Source organism: Erithacus rubecula (assembly GCF_903797595.1).
Source record: "Erithacus rubecula genome assembly, chromosome: 3".
Taxonomy (NCBI): Eukaryota; Metazoa; Chordata; class Aves; order Passeriformes; family Muscicapidae; genus Erithacus; species Erithacus rubecula.
Window position 1 is genome coordinate 79,860,153 of NC_136689.1, and position 13,068 is coordinate 79,873,220.

Sequence of the window (13,068 nt, forward strand, 5' to 3'; positions counted from 1 at the left end):
ATGGCACTGAAGCAACCAGAGAAGAGCCCACTTTCCTCTCATATTCTGGATCTCAGTGACTTTTCAAGAGCTCCCCATGAAGTGCCACTGTCTGGGTACCCCAGGAGGTGGATCAAAGATACTGATTCAGCCTACTTGAGGCTGGCAAAGCAAGGAGGCCGACCTGGTGAGCATCTGTCTTGCTTTGGTTTTCCTTTGTTTTCTTTGGCTTTGCTTGAGTGTGGTATAAAGTGCTCGTAGATGCTAGGGAAGGATCCTCTGGACTTTTGAAATGAACTTGTGGAAAAAATGAGGACATTAATTTTTTCCTGACAAAACAGCAGTCTGAAAACAAAGGTAGTGCTTTTGCAACTAGATAAAAAATCTGAAAAGTACTGGCTTTTGTCTTTTTCTCTCCAGACCTACTGAAACACTACACTCCTGTGGTAATGAAGACCCCTCCAGCAGCATATGCTGCACCTGCCTGGTTCTCACACTGTGCCAGTCCTGCAGGGATTGAGAAGCCACGGTAAGACTGCTGAGGCCCAACACATCTTGGCCTCTCTTTTCATCTAATAACATTTCTGAATGCTTCTGTACTAAAGTGAAGGATTTGTATACCTTGTACAAACAAGCATTAAATCTTTGCTTGCAGGAGGTGTGTTTTCTCTCTACCAGATTATATGGTTCACAGAGAGTTTATGGCTGATGACCATCGTGGTAACAGTTATGAGACAAGAAGAGGGCCTTTTGATTTTGATACAAAAAGTGTTTGGCAGCGGGAAGCTGAGGACAAAGAAAACACAGAGAAAAAGAAGGTAGGATGGAAAGGCATCCTGTGATGATGCTTTGTTTGTAGAACTTGTGAACACATCTCTGTCTGGGCCTGTTGCTTCTTATAGGAGGGAAGCTGTGTGAGTTTCTGTATTCCAGAATCAGCTTTTATATTGCAGTGAGAGAACAAGAAGAAATCTATGTTTTCTTAAGTGCTTCAGGTGTAGCGTAAGAAGCAGAAATGCAGTTTTCCATCACATTATATGGTACATATACTTCAGTATAAATAAAAAGCAGTAGTTACTTTCTATCTTCTTGTGCTTTATTTCCCCTGCAATTCATTCTTGGTGAAGAGAGTTACTATCTTGTTTAGTAACCTTGGGTGAGGAAGAAAGAGGATAAGAACAGAAGATTCTGGAAAAGTAGTTTAATTAAATTTGAAATCAATGGGGTTCTGAAAGATGCTGTGCTAGCTGTCTTTGAATGAAAGGTGTATCCAAGTCAAAATTAATATAGCACAAGCTATGATGTCCAAAACAAACCTTTCTGTACTGACATTGGTGTTTTGTACTAGACACGTCTACTATCCTCCCTCTTTCATCCTCTTTGCCCCTGCCCAATTTAGATGCTGAAGCCTTATGTTTTTAAAATGTCCTCTGTAATCTCAGTTGCCACATTTACCATAGGCCTTTAGGGTATACCTGGAAAGGCATTTAATGGACTTGAACACTAGTACCTCCCTTCTTGAGCAGAAGGGGAGATGTTGGACATTTTAGGAGAAAAATCCTCAGCCTCTGCTGAGATGAATACTTGATGCAAATTCAGAATTCAGGTGTAAATGCAAACAAACACCTCATTACTGAATAGGCTGGGGAATATTTACTGAGCCTGTGGTAACAGGCAAACAAGCAACATATGTTTGAACTGTAATTTGCCTGATGCTTGTAGGTGAAACTTTTTTTTTATCATAGATTTAAGGCATGAAAAATAGAAACCTGCTCCAGTGCCTCCAAGGAGTTAAGTTAGGGTAGAGAGGAAGTGCTGTTCCGTTACTTAAGAACCAATTACGTTCAATGCTCTAAGAGTCAACTTCGATAACAGTAATTGAAACCCATGTGCTGACTTGTAAAGTGAAATTGAGGTTTATTTAAGTTTTGGTGGAATTTGCTTGAGACCCAGTTTCATTCAGTCATGCTTTTTTTATGACTAAATGCAAAGTGAATATGTTATATATTCAGCTCAGATTGTGAATATGCTGAGGCCCTCACGTATAATTTTCACTATTCTCCTAGAAGCTGAAGTTAAGTTTTTTCTAAGGTTCTACATCTACTAAGTCTTTTTCTGTGAGATGAGGTGCTTGTGAAGACAGATTCTGTGTTGCTAGGTTTAGCTCTACCTCCACCATCTCATTTGGCTGTGCTTCACAATATATTTATTGTGCACTGAAAAGCATATTATATACCTTGAATGTCACGTGGTACTTCTCTCATGGCTGCTTAGTGTATACTGTTTTGGGAAGTTTCTATCCCATGTTTAGAGTACCTTCCCAAAGAGTCTTCAAAGTGAGAGAATAGAACTAGCCCTACCAGAGTCTCAGTTTTAGTTTTTTGCCATATGTCTTATATGTTGAAAGGTAAGAATAATGTGTTCCAAAACAACACAGGAAAATTTCTAAGGAATATCCAATTTGTTTATTTGACTATATGATGTTGCTGCAGCAGCAAGCTACTCAAGTATTTCTGGTAGTATGAGACTGAATGTATTGAAAATATTTTTCAGTCCAGTGTGACTAAGCAGTTATTCAGAAGAGACATGTATGATGCAACTGTGGAGTTAAATCCCAAAGGGTGCCCTTAGAAACAAGTGCAAAACCATTTAACCTCTAAGGGTACCTCTTCAACTCGGTTTGGAAAACACTGTTCCCAAGTGGGCCCTTTCTCTGGAGGTTTAAGTCCTTATGCTGCTTTGTTCTGAAGGATTAAAATCTCCACTGTTCCTTGTGTTTATTACTGTGAGGAGGAGGACTGGAGATCTGGGGGACCACTACATGGTTCTCCATGCTTCAGGATGGATCCTGTACTTCCTCCCTAATGCCTTAATCACAGCAATAAGTCTTATTCTTCTGGGGATTTTGCAAATCAGCAACGAGTGCATGAAGTATTTTTGTTCTCATAGCAAAGTAATGGACTTCTGGTCCAGGGAGAAGCAGCCCATGGAAATCTCACAAGGCTTAACAAAACCAAAGGCAAGGTCCTGAACCTGTGCATGGACAACCCCTGATATCAGCACAGGCTGGGGGATGAAGAGATCAAGAGCAGCCCTACCCAGAAGGACCTGGGATGCTTGGGGGATGACCCAGTCATGGATACTCATAGCCCAGAAAGCCAAATGTGTTCTGGGCTGCATCCAAAGCAGAGTGAGCAGCAGGGCCAGGATGGGGATTTTCTCCTCTGCTCTGGTGGAACTCCACCTGCAGTGCTGCATCCAGCTCTGGGGGCCCCAGCACAGGAAGGACAGGGAACTGAGGAGTTCAGAGGAAGGCACAAAGGTGATTAGAGGAATGGAGCAGCTCTCCTGTGAGAAAGCTTGAGAGAATTTGGATTGTTCATCCAGAATGGAGGGCTTTGTGATGACCTAGTTATGACATTCCACTACCTGAAGGGACCCTGTGTCCAACCCATAACACCCTGCAAGTAAGATAGAAAGGGACTTTTTAAAGGGCATGTAGTGACAGGAGAAGGGGGAATGAATTCAAACTCAAAGACATTGCCTGAAATGTCTGTGTATTGATGCAAATATACTTAGGTATGTGCTGTAGCAAAATGATTGCTCATCTGAGGATTTTACCTCAGAGAGAGGTTTGAAATGTAATCTAGAATTTTGTCCTTGATCGCACAGGAGCCAGGATTTCATCTAAAGGCTTTTACCTTACATGCTGTCTGCAGATATCCATTGTTCTTCACATACTAACAAGGCACAATGCATGTTCTGCATCATGTTTCTTGAATTCAAGATTAATAAATGTGTATTTATAATAAGCATAGTAATTTTTAGAATATGTTGTTGCCGTCCCTTCACAAAGGGAGAAAACACTTTAAACTAAGAACTTGCCCCGTGTAGTTTGTTTGTAAAAAAATGCCCTCTGTAGTTTGTTTTATCTGGGAAAATTGATGGCTGCTACTAAATAGAAGCTTGTCAAAGGGAAAAAGCCCCCTCAGCTGTAATCATTGGAGTCTAGTGGCAAAAGAGTCTGCTTTTAGTGCTGAATTTCCCCAGCAAAATAACAACTAGCACCTGAATGGATTACAGGTGCCCTCCAAAGCCAAATTCTGATCTGTTCCCTTGCTACTTTTGTTGTTAATTAGTTTACTTGACTAGTAGGGAGTGTTTGGATCCCTGCAGCTTATGCAAGCCTCTCATTTAATGCCAAGAAAGACAACATTTAAAACAATGCTCTTGCTCACAGCCTCCTGATTTTATTAAGACTGCTCTGTTTTCATATTCTGCATACGGAGAAATTGACTAAGATGAGAGGTTGCAATGGATAAGTTTGAATTTGAAGCTTAATTTTGAATAGAAGTGAGGGAAAGTGTGGAGCACATTGTGGAGAGAGCAGACAACCAATCTCATGCAGAATAACTAACTAAGGGCCTGCTTTATCTTTTGTTATTCCTCAATAATCCTCAAATTATGGAAATGATGTAAATAAAATGGGGAACTTTGAATACGTTTAGGCCTTTAAATATCACCCTCACTTTTGAAGTCTATGCCATCATATAATCTTCTTCATTATTTTTTTCGTAACTTCTTTTTTTTTGAGCTAAGATTTCTCTAACACAGGTAAAGCTCCCACCTATAAGCCCTAAATATCCAAGCAGAATGCCAACTGTTTCTACAAACAAGGAATTTAGTGGAGAAAATAAGCTTTCCTTCCCACCCATGTAAGTAGTACATTTATGAAAATCATTAAACACTGAAGCCTGCAACTATTCATGCATACAAGTAAAATGCTCCTTGTGAAATTTCAGGAATTTATGGATATGTGTATGGACATTGTGGATCTTTATTGCTGTTAAATTTGCTATCATATGTGATTCTAAAATAGTTCTAAAAGCATCTAAAGCAACTAAAATAACAGTACTTCAACTCATATAAGAAAAAATTTTAGTATAACTTTTTGTTAGGAAAACTAAGTGTAGAGTTGTATATCTTCATGCAGCAGACTATTATGGTATTCTAAATTGGGTTTTTTCTTAATGCCAGGTGAAATTATAATCTACAATATTAGTTCTGTCAGTGTAGGCTACAGAGAAACAAGTAGTACCAACACTAAGGAAAGACAAACTGTAGCCTTTATAAGGCCTGGCAGAGGAAAAATACTCTAATGAGCACCTGGAAGAGGTGTTTTAAGCAAATTTTAGTGTCGTGTGTGATGTGCACAGTTAAATTGTTTCTGTATTCTTTGTCTTTAAAATTTATTGCTCAGCCATCAGTAATTCTAGTATGTTTTAGAACTATGTTAATGCTGCCAAATAAGTGATTAAGCTGTTGAATGAATTTAAGAGAAAATTGTTGACACAATTTTACTTTTGTGCACCAAAATGAATACTGAGCAGAATGAGAACTGTCAGCCTTTTTCACTTACACATTCTTCCTGGGATTTCCCTTTGGTGCTTTTTGTTTTGAAGACCAGAACTGTGTAGGCATTATACATGTAAAATTCCAATGAAAGAAATGGCTCTTCTCATGTGAATTTACACAGTACTAAATCAGGCATAGTTCTGTACTGTTGTTTGTTTATTTTTGGTTCCTCTTCTTAGATGATTACATGTAGAATATATGTTTTGTTATTTATAAATAAATTAAAAGACTATAAATGGATGTATTTTTAGATTAATGTTAAAATTAAAAATAAATTATGTTGAAAGGCGTTTTCTGTTCAAAATACGATTTTTTCCACTTAGCCCCCATTTTTGTTTACTTTTGCTTTTGTTTTCCTGGAATATATTTGTATTTACAGGCCTGCTCAGAGAAAAAGTGAAGCTGTAAATTTTAGCAAATTAATCAGCAATGGTTATGCGACTGACTGGTTTCAGCAGTGCTCTGGATGGGAAAAAAAGATTGAAGAAACATCAGAAAATTGTGAAAACACTGAAGGTAATGTCACTGAAGGGTTTCATTTTGAAAAGAGCTGTACTGCCAATGTAACAGCAGAGGGCAGCCTCAATATTTGTGTGGCTCTGAATGTGGTGAGACATTGAATTACTGTGCTTAGTTTACAGTACCCTATGACCAGCCACAGAAAGGAGTGCTCCTGTTTGTAGTCAGTGAAGGCAGGTGCTTTCATGGACTTTTTTCATCTCTACAATTACAGTATGCTCTGTTCCAATCCAGGGGCTTCTGTGTTCTCATCCAGGGGCGTCCCTGTGATGTGTTTCTGTAAAATGCTGCAGAGGCACAGCCATCCTGCCTAGATTTGAGCAGACTGTAAAATATTTGTTGACTCTTTCTTATGAATATTCTTTTGCGCCTAATATTTTTCCAAAAACTTTTGTCATGAGTGTCGTTGATACTCTGTCTTTAAGAAATAGATCACTGTTTGTAGAAATTTGTCAAAATAAATAGATACACATTGTTGAGGGCAGTGGAATTTCAACAGTTTAAGAGAAAAGTTATCCAATGTTCCCCTATACTTTCAAACCTTACTTTGTCATGCAAAATGGTAATAGCTATGAAAGACTTCACTTGGAAACATTTAAATATAAAAGTTAAAGGGTGGGAAATTTTCCTTTACTTCTGTCAAAGACCTTTTGCTTTGGTAACCATGCTGGCTGTATCAGTTTTCTATAGCAATGTTTGGAAATGCTATTGGACCTCCCATTTCATGCACCAGAATTGTTTAGAAAATTAGTGTCAGGGAACACTTTGGTATACACTAGGCATTGTCATTATTCCCCTGACCTTGATATATTAATGTATGAAAGTCTTAGAGACTATGTATTTTAATTTATCTGGCATTTTAGCTCTGTCTTAATTTATCTTTGTGTCTTCCATTAATGTAGCTACAGTATAGGTTTTTTTTTTTTGTTTTTTTTTTTTTGGTGTGCAAAACCTCTTCCTCCAGGTGAGTGTCAGGAGAAAACAGAGAACTAGAAGTTGTGTGGTTTTGTTCAGAAGAAAAAATGTCATAAAACTGAGGGATGAAGCCAGATTTTGGTCTGGATCTGAAGGAGAATTCATAACCTTAGAAGCCACTCTTCAAGTTAACTAAAGTATCCAAACTCTGATCATGCAGTGGATGCTGCTTTGAGAGGCTCAGTAACCCAGCAATTCAACCATGCAATCTAAAACTGTTCTTCCTCAGCGTGAAAGAAAATCTTGAATATTTTTCCTTGTCTTCAGATTGTATTTAACTTTCTTATGTGCTGACATTTTTCTTCCCCATTACTATGAGTAAAATTAAAGGGGATTTAAAAATCTTGATTTCATTAATTTGGTGATAGTTGATTTCTTTAATGTGTGTGCCTCTAATGAAACATCTGAGATATAGAAAAAACTTGGAATTTTTTCAGAGTAAGCATGAAATTGGTTTGGTTATACCACTTAGGCAATAGAGAAGAAAAATGTGGGTACACTGTAAAGGCTGCTGAAAAGTCAGTGTGCAGCATTGATTGACATATAGATACATCTAAGTTTTTAGTTGCTTTTCTTTTTCAAAATTTTTTATAACATGATACCTGCTTTGTTTCTATTGCCTTTGTTTGCAATCACAGCTATTCTGATTGGTTCTGTATCTCAGTGTAAAAGAAGATTGCTTTTAATGCTCTTAACAATATGGTTTCATCCAGATGTGTATTTTCATTCAGTTTTGATCTTGTTCTTTTCATTCTTTAGATGATTGGTGAAGATAGTGCTTTTACTTTTCCCCCACTTGTGTACCTTGTTCTGCTCATCCAGAGCAATTGGCAGCATGAGCAGCTTGCAGCTCCCTTTTGAGATGGAGCTTTCTCTGTTCTCATTTGCACAGAATAAGTTCTAGACACATCAGGAAGGAGATGTTCCACATGTAAATCTGTAAACCCTTTGTTTTGACATACAGATTTGCATAATACTGCAAATTTCTTAGGTATCTTATTTATCTTGTTAATTCAAAATTAAAAGTAGTGGAATTTATGTGTATTTTAACATGAGGAAGAAACCAAACATTTTAGCTGACCTTTTTGTTATTATGATTGAAGTTATTCTGTAAATTTTAATTTTTTTTTCTATTTCAGATTCAGAACGAACTGAGTTACCATCTGCAAGCAATGAGTGAAAGCCACCATTTCAGGGATGTAATAAGTAACTTGATAGACTGTTGGGGAAACTACAGCCTTGCCTTGCTTATATAACCCAATATTTACATATTGACTAGATTAGTTTTGTAATTTAACCAATCCCTGATTGAGAAGTTTGAAAGATGGATGAACTTCATTTGGCTTGATTACAGCAAAATTTAAAGAGCAGACAATAGCTGTCAGTGCTTAGTCCTTTTCTTAATATAATAAACCAAATAAAGCAAAAGTGTGGTTTTCTCCTGCACAAGACTCCTGTTGCTTTGCTGTTCTCAAACAGGGTTACCATATTGCTGCTGATTTGACTAGACACAGCTATGCTATTAATGTGTCCAAATCAGTGAGTTTCTTCAGGTAAGTACAGCTGTACTCATGAATTATGCCACAAAGAAAGGTGAAGGGGACCTGTGTAGTATGGGATGAAATGTAGATGGAAAGAATTGAAGTAAAAAAGTCAAACCTTCACTGAAAGAGTGCTCCTTCATCTCAAAAGCTCATTTACTTTGAACAGCTTTCTAGGACAGTTCTATTGCTGTGCCTGCTGCACAAGAACTAGTTGATCAGTCATAGTATTCAACTACATAATTAAAGACCTGGTGGCATTTCCTGTTATATGGACTCAGCTATCTATGATGTCTGCACTTTCAGCTGTTAGAGAAAAAAATTATCTATCCTGAAGTCTTGACTGCAACAAAAATATTATGTGCTAGATCACTGTGTTTATTCACACCAGTAGAAGTTTGTACTTTGAAATAGCAATGTATTGAAGTTGTACTTTAATATTTTGAAAAAGTTAAGATACACTGATAGCTCAACACTTGCTATTTTATCTCCTTGGATTAGGATATATCTATGAAATCTTATTAATAATTAAATATTGATTATAAAGTCCACTAGAAAGTGGATGCAATTTCCTTACCATGCTTTTTGCTAATACCATGAAAAGTAAACTTAATTTTTAGAATTTCCTCTTTAGATTACATTCAGTGCATTTTAAACCTTTGAATCCAAGTCCTGAAGATTCCAGAATTTATTACTAAATATAAATTTCTTTGAACAGAATGTTAGAGTATTTGGTTTAATACTGCTCTTCTTTAGAGCATTGATGTATGAATTGATTTGAAATAGGTAAACCATTGTTAATCTGAACCTTCAAAATTTTCAGCAAACTGTAGAAATTTTGCTGTTGATGTTGTTAGACCTAGCACCCGAGTCTGTCTTTGCTATCCATTAATTTGAACAATTAACTAAGTTGTATTTAAAAAAATAAATTACTAAAACATACACAAATGCTTAAACGTACGGTTATTGGCTACTCAGCAAATTTTTCTAAATAGTAGAAAATTTTACATCAAGCTGTAACTTCAGTGGTGTGTGAGATTACTTACCTTATATCTTTTTTCACTTACAATTTATGTTGTGGATTATGTCCAGATATGTTGAAACCATTAATTTTGCTGTGGAGGCAGAGCTTTTGGGGAAATCCAGTTTTTTAGGCTAGCATAGCAGGGGATGCCAGAGTTGGAGCTCAGAGCACCAAAACCTGACCAGTTGTGGTGAGTTGACCTTGGCTGGACACCAGGTGCCTGCCAAGCCTCTTTATCACTCCCCTTCCCAGCAGAACAGGGGAGAGAAAATAGGCTAGAACACAACTTTTAGAAGTGACTCCAGTAAAGGGCAGCAGAGATGGTGAAAGTTCTAGAGAGTAAGTCATATGAGGAACAGCTGAGGGAGCTGGGGTTGTTTAGCTCAGAGAAAAGGAGGCTCAGGGGTGACCTTATCACTCTCTACAGCTGCCTGAAAGGAGTTTGTAGCCAGGTGGGGTTGGTCTCTCCCAGCCAACCAGTGATAGTGAGAGGAAATAGCCAGGAGAGATTCAGGTTGGACACTAGGAAGAATTTCTTCAGTGAGAGGAAGGTTAAGCATTGGACTGGACTGCCTAGGGAAGTGATGGAGTCACCATCCTTGGAAGTGTTCAAGAAACAACTGTTCATGACAGTGCTCTAGCTTAGTTGACAAGGTGGTGTTCAGCTGAAGGTTGGACTTGATGATCTTGGTGGTCTTTTCCAACTTAAATGATTGCCATTAATGTGTATTCAGCTTTCCTTAGTCAAGCCAAGGAGAGGTTTGATTTGCACTATTGGTCAACTGAGTCTGAATGGATCACAGTTTGAATACTGTTAGTTAGAATATTAACAGCCTGAGATTTCTTTTCACAAGAGAAGAGGTGTGATCCTGGATTCTGTTTGTGCATTCAGAATAAAAGGAGCTGCAGCAGACACATACTTTGCCTGTTCTCTAAGAGACATGAAGTCAAAGTGGTATAACAGTGGTATAACAAAAATCTCCAGCTGAACCCAAAGATGGAAGTGTGCTGCTTGAATTCACCTTATTGCAGTAATCACGTTGTTCTATTTACTTCTGTGTCAATGCAGTCATGCAGCTGGAAGGTTTCAAAATCATCATCAGTTCCATGTAAAAACAGTGGAAGCTTCTGTTTTTCTATTTCTGATTTTCAGAGAAATGCCAAAGTCAAAAGCTGGGTGCTTATTACAAAATCTTGCCTTATTGTTTTAAATGCTGAAACATTTGTTTCATTGTCTTGTGCTCTGAATACCTTTAAGAAGTGAGATTTTGTTTTTAATACTAATTGCTTTGCAAGCCCAAAGATAAAACAAAGTGCAGTTACATTTTATGAATTGCATCCAAGTATACTGAGCATGTGAATGTTTCTAAAAGCGAATTCCAGATCAAGATTTATTAATAACTTGTCAATTTAATGACCAGAGAGTAATTTTCCTTTTATATGCAGCCATTGCACTGTAATGAAATCTAATATACATCTAATATATAATTCTAGCCACTTCTGTCGTTTTGGACCAGACTAAAGTGTAAACATGCTTTCAGAGATCAAGGGTACATGTGCATTAACTTTTTTTGTGTAGCAATACAAACAAAATTTCAATTGACCCATGTGCTTCTGAAGCATCTACAATTCCATTGATTTTGGGTTATCTATTTTTTACATAGTATTATCTGTGCTGAATAAGCAGGCTGAGTTGTAAAAGATGTAGGATGAAGCCAAATTTATTTCTGTAAATAAATATCTTCATATTTTGCTCTTGCTCTTCTCTGCAAATAATTTTTCAGAATGTGGTTACATATTTGGCTATAGCGTGGGAGAAAAAGCTAGAAATAGAAATATAGAAGTTCAGTCTCAGCATATTTTGTCCTTCTATTAATAGTTGCCATGATACAAAAACATCCAAAATAACTGAAGAATCACAATGAAGTGGGTAAAACAGCTGCATTGAATTATTTGATCAGTTGACTGTAAAAATGGTTTATGGTGAGCAAAAAGAAGAATACATTTGATTATGACGACAGCCTTATTTTCTATAGCTCAAATTTTCATCCATGTAATATAAAAACCTGAAAAAAGACACCAGCTGTATATTGTTGTTGTTACCCCAGTATGTGGCTGTGTGTTTTTCACCTTTCCAAACAGCATTAAAATACTTCCAACTAAAGTACAAAATGGAGTGAAACCCCAAACACTACACTACAAAACCAGGAAGCTAAAAGGAGATTTAAAGTTTTCTAGTGATAACTGAGAACAAAGGTTGGTCTCACAGAAATGCATAATTTATTAAACATTTCAGTCAAGGTAACTGTAGTAACTTTAGTGTCTTAATATATAACTGAATAGAAAATGACCTAAAAGCTGAAGAAGACTTTTCACTGGAGCCTGAGATGAAGGGGTTGGTAATATTCCTGTTTAAAGGAAAACTTTCTTCCACAGAATTAAACACTCTTCTAAGGTGTTGGTCCACTACTGTAGCTTGGAAGTCTTGACAAATATTTGCAGAAAAATGGAAGATAGATTAGGAACCTGTCCTTCTGTTTCACCCATTGGAAATCTAAACAAGCTGAACAGGTGGCATTTTTCCGAGTCTGTTGAGTAATTCCTCTTGCATGTCGTTTATGCCTAGAAATGCATCTGTGCACGGGATTTTCCTCTCTCTTATATTCCCATACAAAGTCCTTTGGTGTGAGCCAGGATACGAATAAATTTTACTCTAAGTGCCCAATACATAATTTTGTAATAAATACATCTCAGCAATGCTTGTGCCTAGTGTGTTTACTGCCCTGAGACACAGAAAGTTCTCTACCAAGAAGATTTTAGTTGCTCTGTCTCCCAAATATTCCCTACCATGAACTACAGTGTGGTTCTGGTATGAAAATTTACTTTAAAAATTATATTGCAGGATTGTAGGTTTGGTGTTTTCAGTTACTGTGTGAAAAATGTTAAATTTATGCTTCCAGTAGTTGAAAGAGTCTCTGCTCTTTTCTTGCACCGTGTTTGCCCACGAGAACTGGAGCACGGTGTGTCTGCACCGACACACACAAGGGCAGACACAAACACAGACCCTACCCCGCCATCCTCCACCGACACCTGAGTCTGTCTGTATCTGTATCTGTACCTGTATTTGTATCTCTCTGTATATGTTTCTCTCTGTATCTATCTGTATCTGTCTCTGTATATCTATGTATCTGTATCTATCTGTATCTACTTGTATCTGTCTCTGTATATCTGCGTATCTGTATCTATCTGTATATGTATCTATCTGTATCTGAGCATCTGTATATCTGTATCTGTCTGTATAGGTGTCTATCTGTATCTGTATATCTGTATCTGTCTGTATCTCTCTGTATCTCTCTGTATCTGTCTCTATCTGTATATCTGTATATCTATTTCTGTATGTCCGTCTCTATCTCCAAGATGAGGTCCCCCGAACGCTCGTGCCCTTGGCAGCATCTCTCCCGCCGAGGAGGCCCGCGCTCCGTCCCCGCACTCCGGCTGTATCCCCATGGGTCCCGGCATCCTCGTCGCATTCCTCGTCGCATCCTCGCCACATCCCCGCCCGGCGCTGGCCGCCCGTCCCGGCGCGCCGGGAGTTAACCGGGCCGGGGCGGGGCG

General features: G+C 37.8%; 1 protein-coding gene across 1 annotated transcript; it reads left to right on the top strand.

Moving 5' to 3' along the window:
• LOC306798958 (uncharacterized protein C7orf57 homolog) lies at positions 1–8,464 on the top strand (the record flags this gene model as incomplete). Its single annotated transcript, XM_079299366.1, has 6 exons — positions 1–166; positions 400–508; positions 635–797; positions 4,594–4,694; positions 5,774–5,910; positions 8,028–8,464. The coding sequence occupies 6 exons, from the start codon at positions 1–3 to the stop codon at positions 8,066–8,068; spliced, it is 717 nt and encodes a 238-aa protein (XP_079155492.1). The 3' UTR covers positions 8,069–8,464.
• Positions 8,465–13,068: the final 4,604 nt, after the last annotated feature.